Raw genomic sequence first — 18,363 nt, 5'->3', positions numbered from 1 at the left:
CCGTCTTTCAACATATATTTCATATCTTTAACGGCGTGCAGTGAACTTACAACTTCCCCACATGAACCAGAGTAGGAGGACGAATGATTTCAGACACAATATCTTTTATCAAATCGTGACGAAGAATATACGACTCACCCAGGATTCGAACTCACGACCTCGTGATCCGTAGACCTCCCTACTGCGCTTAGCGAGAGGGCTGACTTAATTATTATCAGAAAATAGCTGGAACATCATGCAACTTGAGTGGTTTAATCCTGATTAATCATCAAAACTGTCAAAAAAGAAGAGGAACGTCTGTACTGGTGGGTTTATGGTTCCAGTACGTCTACCTTAGTGCTTTACCGAATAACAGACTTGTGGTGACAGAACTTCGAACTTAGTCATTCCAGAACGTTAAAATACTTGCTGTTAGGAATACACGCTTCTGTAATTAAGATCTACGGAGTTACCTGCCTTAACATACATTACAAGAACGGTAGGTAAACAGCGACTTTATATTCTCTTAGAAAATACTGACTCTTGAAAATGAACTGTACAGACCACACAGTAGCTTCCGTTTTGATTTTTTTTACCTCATTCAGTATGAAAAAGTTTCAACCGAGATCATTGTCAACTTTTAATAATTGTCTGACATTCAAGCCACATTTTAAGATAATTATAGCCTGCTAAAAAGCAAAGGACTTAAAGTCCAGATTTAATAATAAGTCTATTAAATAATACACGTTTTAAATGATGTCATCACCGTTCGCAAATTAGTGTTCACACTTGGTTTTGCTCTGTGGCAAAAAATGCCGATTTCTGATGTCAATAACGTCAGTGACGTGCGACGTTTGCGGTTACCATGCTTTCAATAGACGTTCAAAATTCCTGGTTTCGATAAGAATGCAAAATATCTTTATGACTGTTTCAGAAAATGTTGCAAATGGTTCAAAGTACTTGGCTTAGAATTCTTATTGCTTTCTTTTCATTATACAAGTTTATATGGCCGCAGTGATATTTACTTTTGGATCAATCCTCATACTAGATTTTCATTGTAGTAATGTGACATTTAGTTCATTGGCGTTATCTATAGCAATGTAATAAGCACACATTTTCAGAATGTTATCATGTGAGAATTTAGAACAGCTTTTAATGAACATAACATTTCAAATTTACAAGCTTAAAGATAAGTATCACGTTTTAGAAATAAATAATTATATAACTTAATTAGTTTTTGTAACAGGAGAATTATGTAGCAATCAATTATATTTTTATTTTCTCTTCACACATTTAGTTAATTTGCTTAATAGTCTTAAGTTCATGGTAGAAGACGATCAATGGTATTCTAGATGCACATGAAATCGTTTTGGACACAAAATTTTAGAATATGCGAGCTTGGGTTAGGTCGTATGCTTATTTGAAATGTCTAAAGGATTGCGGAGCGGCCATTAATTGTGCTAAATATATTTAAAATATTGCTTTTCTTTAGTTTTTTCATTACGTACATCATATGAAACATTATAGATAAGCATACCAGTTACCTTTAAATTAACATAATATATGTTGTGCGTTTTATTTTTCATTTTAGTAAATCTATTGTTAGAAGAAACTACATTAAACAAGCCATGAAGGAGTGTGAACGCAATAAAGTGTACGTGTTTCTGTTGGCAGCAATAGTTAGCATTGTAAAAGGTAAATGATATCTGAACTGACTTACTGACCTAAAAGAGTGGTCGCTTTATGTGTATTGCCTTATCAAGATTCATGTTGAACAAAATACCTTTTCTAGTTTGCACAACCATTAAATTATGTTTTCATCCGACTACATATCTTGTTATGTGTACAGTCAAGTATTCAAATACCAAAATAAACTGTAAGTAAAATATGTAAATAATGTTTCTGCATTTGTCCCTTCTGTATGCTATAATAGATAAGTCATGTTACCATGTAGCTATCATTTAGTGCATTTAGTGCAGACACTAGTGCATTTGTATGAAGGCATGGTGGTCTATATACATGTAAAGATATAATGGTATATGCAAATCATATATGTCTCATAGATAAGATAGAGCTGCACATATTAGCAGTTTATTAAAATCCCTTCGGATTACGTAATGACAATCGGCGATTTCCGTAAAGTTACGTTTTCGTATAATTATGTTTATTCGGCACCTTTGGCTATAATAAAAAAATCATATTAGAAGGAAACTGTCGAAATCTGCGCCAGAAGAGTGCATAATCGATCAATAAATTTCAACTGTTAATACAGGTCCAATATTTTAAAAAATAATATTATATTTATCATATTCATATTTTGTAAGTAACCATGGTCAGCTTTTAACGAGAATTTTCAAGAATTCTCTCCCTTAATTATTGACTGTGTTAAAGCAATTCCCTTCATATTGGATTGTCTCCCTTACATAAGCTAAAGTCATGACCTAAGTCAATAATTCTTTGTCATGGATTTTGCATTGATCTAAAATTTTGCATTGGGTTATACATGGAAATTAATGTCGCATGTTACTCCATAGAAAGCTACAAAACATGTAGCCAGTTTTGATAAATCATGTTGTTTATAGATTCATATAGAAACATTATTCTTGTAAAGATATAAAACATTTCTGTAAAAAAAGAAACTATTATGTTAGCTTATGATATCGCGAAATTCGTGTTTCATGTAATAGAAAATGAAAACATTAAATAATTTCTTTTCTTTTCTTTTCTTTTGAAACGTTGAATGTCGCTAAACATTGAAATCAGAGAATTATTTCGTAAACGAGCTTTCCCACAAAAACTTGCATACTAGTTTTTCCTCGAGAAAAACGAAACTTGTGTGAAGATACATGTACATGTATTCCGATTTTGTTTGAATGTTCTTGTCCATATAATGGTACTTTTGTTTAACTTTCACGCCTAAAAGTTTACTCTTAAAACTTACTGATAAAATAAAGTAATAAACTATGTATTTGACAGGCAATGGCAAAAAAAATAAAATAAAAAAAAATAAAAAATAAAACAACCCCAAAAAACCCCGAGCAATTTAACAAACTTAGAAAATACGCACACACATGTTTTATTAACTGACCTTGATCCTAGGTTTTCCACAGAAGTCAAGGAAAGAATGAATCTATTAATTATGAATCAAATTTCTGATTTTTCTTATCAGCATTGGTGTATGTGTATCACTGAGATCCGAACTCATCTTTTTTAAAATTAGCTCTGATTCACCTTGTCTACTTATCTATAGTGTCTAAGTTACCGTCTTGTATAATCATTGATATACATAAATCAAATATGACATTCAGATATGTGTTTGTATATACTATACAATGCAATCATGAAATCAAATCTATCCGTGTAAACTAAAGCCTTCAGCTGTAAAGGCGACTATTTTGCATGCTTTCCACGAACAAACCGCGACAAAAATGTAGGTCGTACTAAAGAGATAATCCTACCGTGCAAACTCACGGAAAGCACGCTATTGTAATTTTTTTTCTTCTTGTTTTCAAGCTTGGATTTCATTTCTAAAATAGAAACGATATTGCGAGTCTGTTAATTTCACCCTTTCTTTGCAAAGCGTGGAAACCATTCTGTGTCTTTTGTTTAAATAAATGTACACATTCTTCCCCCCTCTCACCAGCTTTCAAGGAGCGCCTAACTTGCAAACTACACCATTTCATAAGAAAACTATTCCTTGGCGTAGTTTTTCTCCTGTCGTCGAATGTTTCAATATTCCGAAGATTTTAGCTTTCAGTCAGAAAACTGTAATTTATGTTGATTCGTATTGTTCTCATAAACAGTTTGGTGAAAAATCAAAGCTCTGTTCTATTCTGTTTTTTTTTTTTTCTTTTTTTTCTATTTTTTTTTTACTATGAGACAATTATGAACATTATTATTTCAAAAGACTATATTGAATCGTACGTCAGTTGTTGGTGTATGCAGTTCCGTAAATCGTTACATCGTTTAAGTTACATCAGAATTTTAATAGATCAAAAGGATTTAAAATTACCAAGACAACACATTCTTTACTAGTTTCGACCTTTATGTCTTCGTCAGTTTTTATTTCTTGATACACTTTGAAGTTAAATGGAAGCAAGAAGCCTTTACCCTATTACACTTTTAATTATACTATTGTATTGTTTATAAAGTCACGAATACCTACATATGTGATAATAAATTGCCATGCTTTGGAAAATATAATTTATTTGCCTCTAAAGTAAAAGAAATTGAAAAATTTAGTGATTTTCACTATATGTTCAATATAAGTGATGGTGCTCCTTTTTAATCACAATTGGAAGCAAGAAGATGTTAAGTCAGAATAAATATTTTCACATCAAATTGAAGAGAAGAAACTGATGTATACTGTCATATCTGGTAAAATATTCACAAACCAAAACACATATTTGAAATTAATCATTGAAAATAAATTTCCTATATAATCTATTGCTCAAAGTAATATCAGCACGGAAACCAATATTGAATATCGGATAATTTTCAAGGGGGACAACCTACTACGATAAGCCAGTCAAATATAATAAAAGCTGGGGATGACAATGTGTCATTATGTAACATGTTATTTGAGAATTTGGTGTTCTTCTAGATACAATACTTTTGAATATTTTGATAACGTTTTGTAAACGTAAATTATTGACATGGTTTGTAGCCCCTACTGCTGGGTGAAACATGGTCCATATTCGCCAACATTTAAGGTAGTATACCCGTAATAACATAATGTCCGTATGCTATTTCGACATTCTTCGGTTTTTACGGAAAACAATGCAATGGGAGCGTTGAGCTATTTTACGTTTGAAAGGTTACAACACACTAAATAGCTGTTCTGCTTTATCTTATATAAATTTTACATATTTCCAATGTCCGCAGCACACATCATGACCCATTTTAATTCATGAACAGTTTGTAACTTGCATTTTCTTGAGGAATATTGTCAGTGCTGAACAAAAATTGAAAGAAAAGTGGGGGTCATGTTTGATGCAAGAAAAATAGCTTCAGTCAAACACACAAACTGCAAAATCAGCTAAAACATTAGACCCCAAATTGTAGTGGTAGTGTATGGATAGTAGTGTATGATCTAAGTTTCCATGAAAAATTATGTCATGTTGTTATTTCAGTATGAAAGTGCTACCTACATGTCAAGATGTCAAGCATAGATCTGTCATGTGATTTCAGCAAAAAAAAAACTGCAAAGACAATAAGGAAAATAGCTCTACAGAGCAAAAAAAAAAAAAAAAAAAAACTGAGAACTATTTGAATCCGCCATTATGCGATTACTTTTTATTTTGCGCCATTTTCCTATTTAGTGCCTGAATGCCTATAGGAAAAACTTTTTTCTCTGACATTGTGCCAGTTCCATTAAAAATGTACAAACAACCTAAATGCATGAAAAAATACAATGTTTTAGCTTGACATCAACAGTTTCTAAGATTTTTGGCAGTTTCAGTAACATAAGACAACGTCCCAGATTTTGCCAAAACAGCTGTCGCGACGTAATGTTCTAGCAGTTACCCTAACTGTAGCCTTGTTTTGACCCGTTTTGTCATTTTCTACTCTGCCATTATGCGACTACCATTTTTTTTGTGCCACTTTCCTTTTTAGTGTCTGTATGCCTAGAAAACTACCGAATTACAAATCGCACGGAAACTGCCGAATGTCATCACGTGACCACTACCTTAAAATCTGAAAATAGAAAATGGTTAAATAATCAATTTGAAATAGCTTTCTTTACTGTAACAACGAATTTGTTGCTTTGCTGTCTGATTACAGGTCAACATACAGTCAAAAACGTGACCTTCAGTGATACTCTATTTTCATCCCCTGGATACGTAGATAGTCTTCCCTATAGAATGTAAGTTTGAGAAAATGAATATACTTATGTAGAATCTACTTTTTTCAGATATAATTTATTATAACTTTTTGTTTCAATTACTCGATTTATAAATTTCACATCAATTTAATCATTTTAATAAGCGGTAACAGTGAACGAAAACACGGTGTTTCTAAATTATTAGTGCCATAACGTTCCCAATTACTGTCGGGAAACCCCTATTATCTGAATCGTTTATCGTTATTGCACATATAGTTTTGATACAAAACGTATATGAGCCGTGCCATGGGAAAACCAACATAGTGGGTTTGCGAGTAGCATGGATCAGGATCCATGCTGTTCGCTTTTAAAGCCTACTACAATTAGAGAAAGCGTTAGCGAACAGCATGGTTCCTGACCAGACTGCGCGGATGCGCAGGCTAGTCTGGATCCATGCTGGTCGCAAAGCCACTATGTTGGTTTTCTCACGGCGCGGCTCATATATGTTTGTTTGTTTGCTTGTTTTGGGTTTAACGCCGTTTTACATCAGTATTTCAGTCGTGTAACGTCGGGCAGTGTTCCCGGATTCTATACCAGTACAAACCTGTTCTTCGCAAGTAACTGCCAACTTCCCCACATGAATCACAGGTTGAGGACGAATAATTCCAGACACAATATCTTTTATCAAATCGTCACGGAGAACATACGCCCCGCCCGGGGATCGAACTCACAACCCCGCGATCCGTAGACCAGCGCTATATATGTATTTAAGGAATTCTACTTTTGGTAGTGGTAATCTACACTGCTGTTTAGGCCCTTTGAATAGTTCATTTTAGTTTATATTATGCATTTATTCAACGACTTGTCAGTCAGTTGTCAAAACTATTGCCCGATGCTCAAAGATTTTATGTAACATGATTTCAGAAATAATCGTTTTACATTTTTCCTTCAGAATTTAACTTTAGCCCAAAAATTTGATTTTACTATAGACCGGTCAGTAGCACAAACTATGTACTGGTGATTTATATAAGGAGCCATAAAATAAATAGGAATGGTTTCTGCTTCGGCTAAAATACCATATTCAGATAATGTTGTAGGAAGTTGCATTACGTCAAACCCCACAGCGTGTTCTCAATACTGTTTTCAAAACAATTCGATATGTTTACATTGTAGTAATACCACCCAGGATTACCGTTTCTCCACGTATCCCGATCACACCATGATTCGATATGTTTGTAGTAATACCACCCGGGATTACCGTTTCTCCACATATCCCGATCACACCATGATTCTTTAAAAGTTGATATGTTTACATTGTAGTAATACCACCCAGAATTTTCGTTTTTCCAAATATCCCGATCACACCATGATTCTTCAAATATCGATATGTTTGTAGTAATGCCACCCGGGATTACCGTTTATCCCGATCACCATGATCCTTTAAAAGTTGATATGTTTACATTGTAGTAATACCACCCGGGATTACTGTTTCTCAACTTATCCCAATCACACCATGATTCTTCAAAAATTGATATGTTTTTATTGTAGTAATACCACCCGGGATTACCGTTTCTCCACTTATCCCAATTACACCATGATTCTTACCGTGGTAGAGTTTGTGTTGGAAAACGCAGACAAGAATTAGTGACTGTTTGTATGACAAAGTTACACTGTATGATGGTATGTTTCGTTTTCCTTGATATTTTCATTTGTACGTGTAGCAGTGCACACACATTCAAATATTCCTTGGTAAAGACACAGTTGAATAAAACGTTCTTAGTAATAATTATTTGTGTGAATAGCGTGTGATGCTTTATGTTTGTGTAGTTCCTTTCCATATCACAGTTTTACCATTGATTGTGCTAAAAGAAGGAATTTAACATTTTTTTAAGTACATTATAGCAAAAACATTGTTTAACTATTTATTAAGTACTTGTTCAAAACTTAAAAGCTATTTTAAAATTTATTTTTGATTGTGGTGTTGAAGTGACTGTAAATAGGTCGTCCTTTCTGCACTCTGGGCCTATCTTTCTACTTTTATTATAGTTTAATCATATTTTATTGCTCTCTGTTTCAATATTACACACAGTATTACATACATTTTTAACACACAACAGAAAACAAAAGGGTTGGGCTACGAGTTATTTCAACATCAGCATACAGCCCTTCCCATAGAAAAAGATCTTATAATATTCTGTTCAACAGACTAAATGTGAGCAAGTTACTTGAGAGAGAAATAAACAACAGAAAGATTACAATAATCAAGAGAGAGAAAGAGAGAGAGAGAGAGAGAGAGAAGAAAACATCAAAGAATACATTTTTGTAATGGAGCTATTATTTTGATTCATGAAGCTGCCTCTGCATCCCGACCGTACCCTCCAAAAAAACCATACTTGATACAAATCCATATTTTGTTCAAGCAAAGAAAAACATAAACAGACAGTTTCATTCATAACAAAATGTATATAAATTTTCACGTTACTGAATTTATTGTACTTACTTAAACCGATTTGATTGTTGAATAAAAGTTTGTACTGCTAAAAAAATAATACCATTTTCTTCTTCAGTTAGTTCTACTTTTCCATAGAGTAATATATTTGTGTTTAAAGGATGGAATTGTCTTGTTGATTGAAATAAACGAAATCTTTCCTCAGAGTATCTTTTACATATAAAAAAATAATGTTCTGCATTTTCTTCTCTGCATCCACATTCGCAAAAAGGGTCATTTCGTAAGTAATTGTTGTAAAGGTCGTAGTTAAGAATGCTACATTTATTTCTTAAGCGAGCATGATAAACTACATATTCTCTTTCTCCAATAAGATAATACTTCGGTACGTTGTGAGGCTTAAATAATTCTTTCAATTTTGCTTTAAAAATATTTAAAGAGGATGATTCTCTAATTGAAGGTTCTAGTTCATTCCATAACTTAACTGATGATTGTATTACAGATTTTGAAAATATTTCTGTTCGACGTGCTACAGTCACAAATCATTATTGCGAAAATTATATGGCGCTGTTTCGTTAACTAAAGGTGAGATAAGGTCATTTAAGTAGATTGGTAGTGTTCCGTGCCTTCCTTTATACATTAAAATCAGTTTCTGTATTTTACGCCGATCGGATAAAGAGACCCAGCCTATTTCTTTTAATAAATTGTGCATTGAAACTGAGCGAGTTAAACCGGTCACTATTCTGGCCGCCTCATATTGTAGTTTTTCAAGTGTTTCTTGTTCGTAATATATGCAGCTATCCCAAACAACTGATGCATATTCAAGTATTGGTCTCATATAAGAAATGTATATTTGCTGAAGAGTTTTCCTGGTTACTTTAAATTTTAATGCTCTCCTTGATCCTAATACTTTAGATGCAGATTTAACTATATTTGATATGTGGGTATGCCACGTTCCGTCTTGACTAAAGGTTACGCCAAGATGCTTGTGGTTTTCAACAATATCTAATGGTACGTCATTAAATACTAACTTAGGAGGGTTATTATTTATCAGTGATAAAAAAAGAACTTCCGTTTTGTTGGGATTAAACTGAACCAACCACTGTTTCGCCCAATCGTTTATTGTTTTTAAATCATTGTTAAGGATACTTTCAATTATGTTTACATTACAGTTTGAGACGGAGAGAGAACTATCATCTGCAAATAACCTTGATACACTTAATGAGTTGTCGGCTATATCATTAACGTAAATAAGAAAAAGTAAAGGTCCAAGCACTGACCCTTGAGGTACTCCAGCATTTAGGTATCTAATACTAGAATAAGACGTATTAACAAATACTTTTTGATTTCTGTCTTTAAGGTAATCTGAAAACCAAGCCAACAAAGAACCAGTAATGCCATTTTGTTTAAGTTTAAAAAGAACAGCTTTGTGCCAAACTTTATCAAAAGCCTTCGAGATGTCACAAAAGACAATACAAGTAGACTGTTTTTCGTCGAATGCTTTACATATTTGATTGTAGATATCTATTAACTGATAAACTGTACTATGTCCAGGTAAAAAACCGGCTTGATTTTTACATATTAACTCATTAAAGTATAAATGATTGTAGACGACGTGTTTAAAGACTATTCTTTCCATGACCTTTCCAACACAACTGATTTATGAAGTAGGTCTATAGTTTGACGGCAAATCACGGTCCCCCTTTTTAAAAACAGGCATAACATTAGCGGTTTTCCAAGAGTTTGGATAAATATACTCATGAAGTGATCTGTTAAAAATAATACATAGTGGCATACAAATGGTTTTTGCTGTTCTTTTAAGCATATGATGACTTATACCATTAGGGCCGTTGGTCTTTTTGATGTCTAGATTAAGAAGAATGTCTGTTATTTCTTGTTCATTTATATCAAAAGTATCTATAGTTTCGTTTGTCTTCATTGTAAAATTAGGTAAATTTGTATTCGAGTCATCTACTGTAGAAACTGAGACAAAGAAATCATTCAAATTATTAGCTTTATCAGAATCAGATATAGCGTAAGTAGTATCTTGATTCTTTAATGGAGGTATTTTTTCTGACGCTACAGTGTTCTCCTTAATTAAAGTTTTAACTATATGCCAGTATTTTCGAGGATTTGAAGCATTCATGTCACTTAGGTTAAATTCTAAGTTATTATTAAAAAAAAAAAGATTTCTTTGGCATATTTTTTCATATTATTTACTTTGTTTTTTAATTGTTTGTAGAGGTTCCAGTCGGACGATTTTTTTTAATTTAGAGCAATGCGTTTTTGTCTATCGCGTTGACGGGACTTGTGTCTGATTTCTGAGTTATTCCATGGCCTGTCATTTGGACGAATGGTCACTAAACTTGTTGGAATACACCTTTGGGCAAGATCAAGAAAAATACGTGTAAATGTTTCGCTGGCATTACATACCGTATCATTATAAAGTATGGACCAGTCGTACGTTCGAATAAGATTATTAAGCTGTTCGAAATTTGCGTATTTGTAGTTCCAAACTTTTCGCTTAAAAGGAATTGCAGAATTGATATCAAAGTCTATGTAAATAAATGTGCCGAAGCGGTCACTTATATCAGCCGGGGTTTTGATTTTATTATAAATTGTAATGGGCAATAAGGTAAGTACAAGTAAAATGAAGTCCTTTTTTTTTCTCTGCGGTATTATGATGATAGTGCGGTATTATAATGGCAGTGGCGCATAGATACATTTTGTAATTTCAGGGTATAATAACTCTGCGCCAGTACTGAATGTTCTCTGCGGCACAATTACCCCGGGTACAACGTACACGACGACAGGCGACACTGTTTATGTGGTATTCTATTCGGATTACAGTAATACTTACAAGGGGTTTCAAATGTCGGTTAAAGCAGATGGTCCAACCTTTACTACTGCAACTCTAACTTCAAGTCCTCGCACTCTAACGACATCTACAACTGCCACGACAGGTGATCAACAGTCTTATTAAAGAACTATAGTATTCTATTATTTAGTATTTCAGCGTCAGGTCCTTTATATATGCAAATCATGTATGTCTCATAGATAAGATAGGGCTGCACATATTAGCAGTTTATTAGAATCCCTTCGGATTACGTAATGACAATCGGCGATTTCCGTAAAGTTACGTTTTCTTATATGTTTATTCGGCATCCTTTGGTCATAATAAAAAAATCATATTAAAAGGAAAATGTCGAAATATGCGCCAGAAGAGTGCATAATCGATCAAATAATTTCGACTGTTATTACCGGTTCAATACTTTAAAAAGAAGAGTGTCATATTTATCATATTCATATTTTGTCAGTAACACAGTGTGTCAATGTGTAACATGTTATTTCAGAACTGGTGTTCTTCTAGATACAATACTTCTGAATATTTTGATAACTTTTTTAACTTAAATCATTGACATGATTTATAGCCCCTACTGGTGGGCGGAAACTTGTTTCATATTGTCAACATTTAGGTTACCGTAGTGGATCCGTAATGACAGTTCGACAAATTAAGTATTCTCCATACATATGCAATTTCGGCATACTTCGGTTTTTACGGAAAACGATGTAAGCGTTTAGCTACTTTACGTCTGAACACTACCGAATTACAAAACGAGAAAACTTCCGAATGTCCGCATGACCACTACCTTAAAATCTGAAAATAGAGTTAAGATGGCGAAATAATCAATTTGAAATAGCTTTCTTTACAATGAAATTATTGCTTAGCTGTCTGATTACAGGTCAACATACAGTCAAAAACGTGGCCTTCAGTGATACTCTATTTTCATCCCCTGGATACGTAGATAGTCTTAACTATGGAATGTAAGTTTGAGAAAACGAATATAATTATGTAGAATCTACATTTTTTCAGATATAATTTATTATAACTTCTTGTTTCAATTACTCGAGTTATAAATTTGTCACATCAATTTAATCATTTTGATAAGCGGTAACAGTGGACGAAAACACGGTGTTTCTTATTAGTGACAGAACTTTCCCTATTACTGTCGGGAAACCCCTATTATCTGAATCGTTTATCTTTATTGCAAAATATAGTTTTGATACAAAACGTATATATGTTTGTTTGTTTGTTTGTTTGTTTTGGGTTTAACGACGTTTTCCAACAGTATTTCAGTCGTGTAACGTCGGGCAGTGTTCCCGGATTCTGTTCCAGTACAAACCTGTTCTCCGCAAGTAACTGCCAACTTCCCCACATGAATCAGAGGTTGAGGACGAATAATTCCGAACACAATATCTTTTATCAAATCGTCACGGAGAACATACGCCCCGCCCGGGGATCGAACTCATAAGCCCGCGATCCGTAGACCAACGCGATATATGTATTTAAGGAGTTCTACTTTTGGTAGTGGTAATCTACCCTGCTGTTTAGGCCCTTTGCATAGTTCATTTTAGTTTATATTATGCATTTATTCAAGGACTTGTCTGTCAGCTGTCAAAACTATTGCCCGATGCTCAAAGATTTTATGTAACATGATTTCAGAAATAATCGTTTTACATTTTCCTTCAGGATTTAACTTTTTTTACTATAGACCGGTCAGTAACACAAACATTGTAGTAATACCACCCAGAATTTCCTAATATCCCGATCACACCATGATTCAAGTTGATATGTTTATATTGTAGTAATACCACCCGGGATTACCGTTTCTCCACTTATCCAAATTATACCATGATTCTTACCGTAGTAGAGTTTGTGTTGGAAAGCGCAGACAAAAATAGTAATTGTGCCTATGACAGAGTTACATTGTATGACGGTAAATTTTAAAATTTCAAATGTTTCGTTTTGCTTGATATTTTCATTTGTACTCGTAGCAGTACACATGCATTCAAATATTCTTTGGTTAAGACACAGTTGAATAAAATTTCTCATTAACAATGTTTGTTTGAATATTGTATGTCGATTCATGTTCAATCCATAACACAGTTTTACAATGAATTTTGCTAAAAAGAAGTATTTGAAGTAATAAATATTTTAAATACATTGTTCAACTATTTAGTGTAGTACTTGTTTAAATCTAGAAAGCTAATTCTAAGTAAAGAATAAGATGTACTTTTGTTTATGGTGTTGAAGTGGCTGTAAATAGACCTTGATTTCTGCACTCTGGGAATATGTTTCTACTTTTTATTATAACTTGCAGTGTGCAATAAGGTAAATACATAAAAAATAAAGTACGTTCTTTCCTCTTCGGTATTATGATGATAGTGCGGTATTGTAATTTCAGGGTATGATGACACTGCGCCAGTTCTGAATATACTTTGTGGTTCTATTTCTCCGGGTACAACGTACCAGACGACAGGCAACGCTGTTTATGTAGAATTCTATTCGGATGGAACTAATACTTATAAGGGGTTTCAAATGTCAGTTAAAGCAGACGGTCCACGTTTGTCAACGACGAAAACAACCTTTTCTACTGCAACTCTAACTTCAAGTCCTCGCACTCTAACAACAGTTACTGCTCCCACGACAGGGGATCAACAGTCTCCATCAAGAACCAGTATTCCACCATCTAGTACTTCAACATCAGGTTAGCTAACCAAAAAATATACGACAAAGCGATCTCCTTCAGCGTCAGGCTATCATGTTAAATGATAAACATTCTTGTTTGACAGCAGTTCAAGTATTCTATTGCGATGTATGAAGATTATACATAAAACAAACCGATATCTTGTAGTTATTTCATTAGTCTTGCAATTATTTTCATTTTTTAGGACGTTAAAGTAAGTATAAGACTGTGTTCAGTTTAACTCATGTAACTTTCACCTAGGGCAGCTGATATCGTTATTTCGTGGTATCAAATTACAGCTTTACCAGACAACGGCTTGGTGTGTTTTGGTTGTGAATATACTACTGCGTTATCATACTGCGACAGCATACAGTCTTGTAAAGTAAATCAGGTATTAAACAAACCTTCCCTTTGTGTTCTTCCTTGCAGCTTGAATACGTTTTAATTTTGTTGTATTGTAATACCTCTGTTTCCTTCCAAGTACAATAATGCTTGTTTTTTCTTGCAACGTTTTATTATCCTGCCAGTTAGCTGTGGTTGGGACTTTGACAGATACTCGTTGTTGACACTGTACGTACCAGCTACCTGTGGTTGGTATTTTGCCAGTTACCGGTGGTTGGTACTGTGCCAGTTACCTGTGGCTGGAACTCTGCCAGCTACCTGTGGTTGACACTGTGCCAGTTACCTGTGGTAGGTATTTTGCCAATTACCTGTGGTTGGAACCATACCAGTTACCCGTGGTTGGCACTGTGCCAGTAACCTGTAGGTGGAACTTGCTAGTTATCTGTAGTTGGTACTTTTTCAGTTACCTGTGGTTGGTACTTTGCCAGTTACCTGTTGTTGGTACTCTGCCAGTTACCTGTGGTTGGTACATTGCCAGTTACCTGTGGTTGGTACTTTGCTTTTATCCACTACCGTCCTTGAACAATCAAACTGATCCTGAAACGATGTCATTGCCCGCTTTTTCCATTTTACTTTGTCGGTAGTTTGGATTTTGTATTGCGGTATGAAAGGGCGTTGCTTTGTTGTTAGGTGTTTAATTCTTACCCTGCTAAACTTCTATAATGAACTTGTCCATCTTTCAATTTGATTTTGGACAGTTCCATTAACTGTTAAAAGGGGTGAATACCCAAAAGCTATTGACTAAATGCCGAACAATTCAGATCAAGATCAGACTGTACGGATGTGCAATCTGATCATGATCAACGCTGTTCACAAAGGCAGATCCAATCGTGTCCAGCATGATAAAGGTAAAGTAATACGTCTACATTTTGTCATTTTATGTTCCTTTACTTTAGCATGAAACTGCTTTTTGTCGTTTTCAAAGGGCAGTAAGTGGTTTTCAACAGAGAGATTGTCGCACGCATGAGCTGTTAGCACACATGTTTACATATGCTCCTTCCTTGCCAAGACGTTAATGTTTTACGGCCTTACAAGATATCAGTCAAAATACAACGTTTACAATTCAAAAATCGGTTTACTTGCGATTTTTTACACTAATGAATACGTGTAAAATTGTTTCATTGATACTAGCAAAATTGTTTCAAGTACTGTGAACAGAATAGAATATAGTTTATTAAAGTGGCATTGTGTTTTTCATAATCAAAATACATTAGTATCATAATACATATTCTAACACCCGGCTCAATGAACCTATAAGTCACCTATTATGAACAATTATTATCATCACGTGATTTAATGTGCTGGTGATATCCGAATTTTATGTGCACGCATTTTTGTGGGTTGACCTAACAACGAAATCTACACGAAAATTATATATACAATTAGATCCTGACGAAAATATTCACTGACGAAAATTTATGATTTAACAATATCTGATCAACGGGAATCTTTAGTCAAGTTGAGAATTGGATGAAACATTTTATTTTAGATGTGTTATCTTCAACGTGCCAGAAACCCGCAGGGCCATAATCACTACAGGTCGGGCTGTATGGACCAGCAGGTATGGGAATTTGACATGATTTGTTTTTGTTTTATATATCCTTTATAATATTCAGGTACAAATCATCAGTTATAACTACATATTAGCGAACTAATTTGCAAACTATGTTTCCAAACGATTATTTCTTGCGTTTCTTTGTTTAATTTTGATAAGCTGAATATGCATTTGATTAAATCTAATATATAGATTATTTTACATATTTTTAAAGGATCATAATGATTTGTTTTAATGTGGCTGCAGCATTTGTTGTTATGAAAATAAAATATATTAGCAATTTCTTGTTAAATCTTATTTTCGATTATTTATTTCTCATATTTTGTCAATGGTTTGAGTATTTGATTCGCAGAGTAGAAAGTATTAATGAATCCAAAGTTTTAGATAACCCCGCTTTATGGTTCTGATCATGTAAATTCAAGTGCAATATTGAACGTATAAAGGTTGCTCACAGTTTTCACGAATCAATACATTTTACGACTTTGTAATAATTCATTTTGATGCGTATTTTTTAAGATCTGCTACAGACACAATCAAAGTGACAATGGGTTATCCAGTGAGACATGTCTACAATGCTGTACAGAACATTTCTGTAACTCACATGGCTGTGGAGATCATGGTTGGTAAATGCTTTAGCGCATGCGCTTTCTGTCCATAAAACCTTGTATCTTGAGTTAAAACAAACGCCAAAAAGATGCAGAGTTAATCTTATTATAAATCATATGCAATGGATTATCCATATTGAGAATATTACTAGATAGTGTGAGGTACGTTGTACTTAATCTAAAAGCACTAATTATAACATAAAATCTCTTTCAATACAATACAAAACAATCTGTGACAAGTGGTGCTCAATGTGTTCCAATGGTAACCCATATATTGCCAGTTAATACAAAAACATGAATTTATACCAGATATAATCACTTTAAACTAACAGTATTCCATATCTTAATGAAACTACAAAAGCGAAGTGCATTTCGACCAAAAGTGTGATGATAATAGCATGTGATATAAATTATGTTCAGGTTTCCCTCCAATGGAGTCACGTGGTCCAATTTGTCTTGATTGCGCATATGCTAGCCACCCAAATGAGTGTGATAGGGTCACAATATGCAGTCAGGAACAGGTAACATAATATATAAAATATATAACTTGAACATGAGAATAATAGAGATTTTGTGATAAAAAAAAACAAATACAGAAGTTGCTTTCAATGAATGCAGCCATAGCTACAGGAGAGTGTAAATGAAAGCTATACCCACCATCTGCGCAGTCTGATCAGGATCCATGCTGTTCGCTAACGGTTTCTCTAATTGCAATAGGCTTTGAAATCGAACAGCACGGATGCGCAGGCTGGTCTAGATTCATGCTGGTTACAAACGCACTATGTTGGTTTTCTCATGGTGCGGCTGATTTACATTTTTATGGCTTGTTATATTATATGTACAACGCCATTAAATATGTCATTGTGTAGAAAAAGGCGTTTAATCAAATTATTCAGTTTCAGTTTCATTTCGTGATGAAACTATGCTTTAATTCTATTTTTCAAAATGCGTTTAAGTCTTGTCATATCGAAGAGTTGCAGTGGGGAGATGTGTCAATATTTCATCTTGGTTGCAAATCTATCCATGTGAGTTATATTCTTACTCTTTGTTTATGGATTATTAAGACTTTTTCTTGAATAGAATTAACCACCAAGTTGTCTTTCTTTATCTTTAACAGACCTTATTTTCTCCATCAGCCATGTAAAATAAAAATCACCATAGGTTTAATGTTCCAACATAGGCACTGTACTAATCTGTCAACAAAACGTATGGGCAAAATTTATGATTTCCATAATTATATTAATTTTGGAAGAATTGAAAAAAGAGTCATTTTGTCGATAAGGTGCAGATATCTTAGCATTTATACTTGAGATGTTGACAATATGGGATATTTCAACTACCTGACAATCTGTTCTATTTCTTATTCATGCCATTGGTATTAACACATTTGACTACTTGTTTTATTTACTAGGAATGTGCGTTTGAAACCCGTTCAGTGACCGACATGAATGATGCCTCTACAGCTGGTAAAGACGTCCTGTCTCAACGATCCGTTCCGCTTTGTAAAGCGTGTTGCCAAGATGACTTCTGTAATCGCAATTGTACGAGGAGTGGCAGCAATAACCAACTAGAAATTGTTGGATAAATGTTAGGTTCTAGACACAGCATTGCTAACTTCAAAAGTTTCTTTGTCAACAGCAACAACATTAAATGCATTCATCTTTGATCATACGTTTGTCTCCTCAGTTCAGGTTTTTGCAAGCACTAATTCCTGCGAACATTGTATGTTATCATATATATATTTTAAACATTACTTATGATAACAGTGATGTTACACGAATGGTGTGAAAACAGACGCCACGTTATCAGCATTCTGTTCATCTACATTTTACCCTCGCCCTTTCTTAGTTTCAGTGTCTTCAATACTTTGATTTAAAATACGTGATTGATCGATAATTATTATCTAATATCAGTTAGATAAGACTATTTCTGCTTTAATGAAAAAGTAGGAGACGATTTGTAACTGGCATCACTAGTCTTGAGGGAATGTTAAGAGTGTTGCATCTTTTACAAATTAAAATACT

The 18,363-nt window shown here is 33.9% G+C and overlaps 1 protein-coding gene across 1 annotated transcript; it reads left to right on the top strand.

Annotated features, from left to right (window-relative positions):
• The first annotated feature begins 1,540 nt into the window (after positions 1-1,540).
• Positions 1,541-18,005, top strand: LOC123542691 (uncharacterized). The gene is made up of 13 exons (XM_053531436.1): positions 1,541-1,674; positions 5,764-5,845; positions 7,352-7,483; positions 10,988-11,212; positions 11,993-12,074; positions 12,897-13,027; positions 13,496-13,798; positions 14,077-14,168; positions 15,669-15,740; positions 16,251-16,353; positions 16,760-16,860; positions 17,296-17,364; positions 17,751-18,005. The coding sequence occupies exons 4-13, from the start codon at positions 11,122-11,124 to the stop codon at positions 17,922-17,924; spliced, it is 1,218 nt and encodes a 405-aa protein (XP_053387411.1). The 5' UTR covers positions 1,541-1,674; positions 5,764-5,845; positions 7,352-7,483; positions 10,988-11,121; the 3' UTR covers positions 17,925-18,005.
• Positions 18,006-18,363: the final 358 nt, after the last annotated feature.

Source organism: Mercenaria mercenaria, chromosome 19 (assembly GCF_021730395.1).
Source record: "Mercenaria mercenaria strain notata chromosome 19, MADL_Memer_1, whole genome shotgun sequence".
Taxonomy (NCBI): Eukaryota; Metazoa; Mollusca; class Bivalvia; order Venerida; family Veneridae; genus Mercenaria; species Mercenaria mercenaria.
Note: the sequence above shows the minus strand (reverse complement) of the source record. Positions and strands in the feature narration are given on the sequence as shown.

What these genes read in the sequence shown, in the direction of transcription:
- LOC123542691 (XM_053531436.1), top strand. Translation starts at nt 11,122, where the DNA reads ATGTCGGTTAAAGCAGATGGTCCAACCTTTACTACTGCAACTCTAACT. An exon ending in CGGGCTGTATGGACCAGCAG is followed by an intron (nt 15,741 to 16,250) that starts GTATGGGAATTT and finishes GTATTTTTTAAG; the next exon opens with ATCTGCTACAGACACAATCA. An exon ending in CAATATGCAGTCAGGAACAG is followed by an intron (nt 16,861 to 17,295) that starts GTAACATAATAT and finishes AATGCGTTTAAG; the next exon opens with TCTTGTCATATCGAAGAGTT.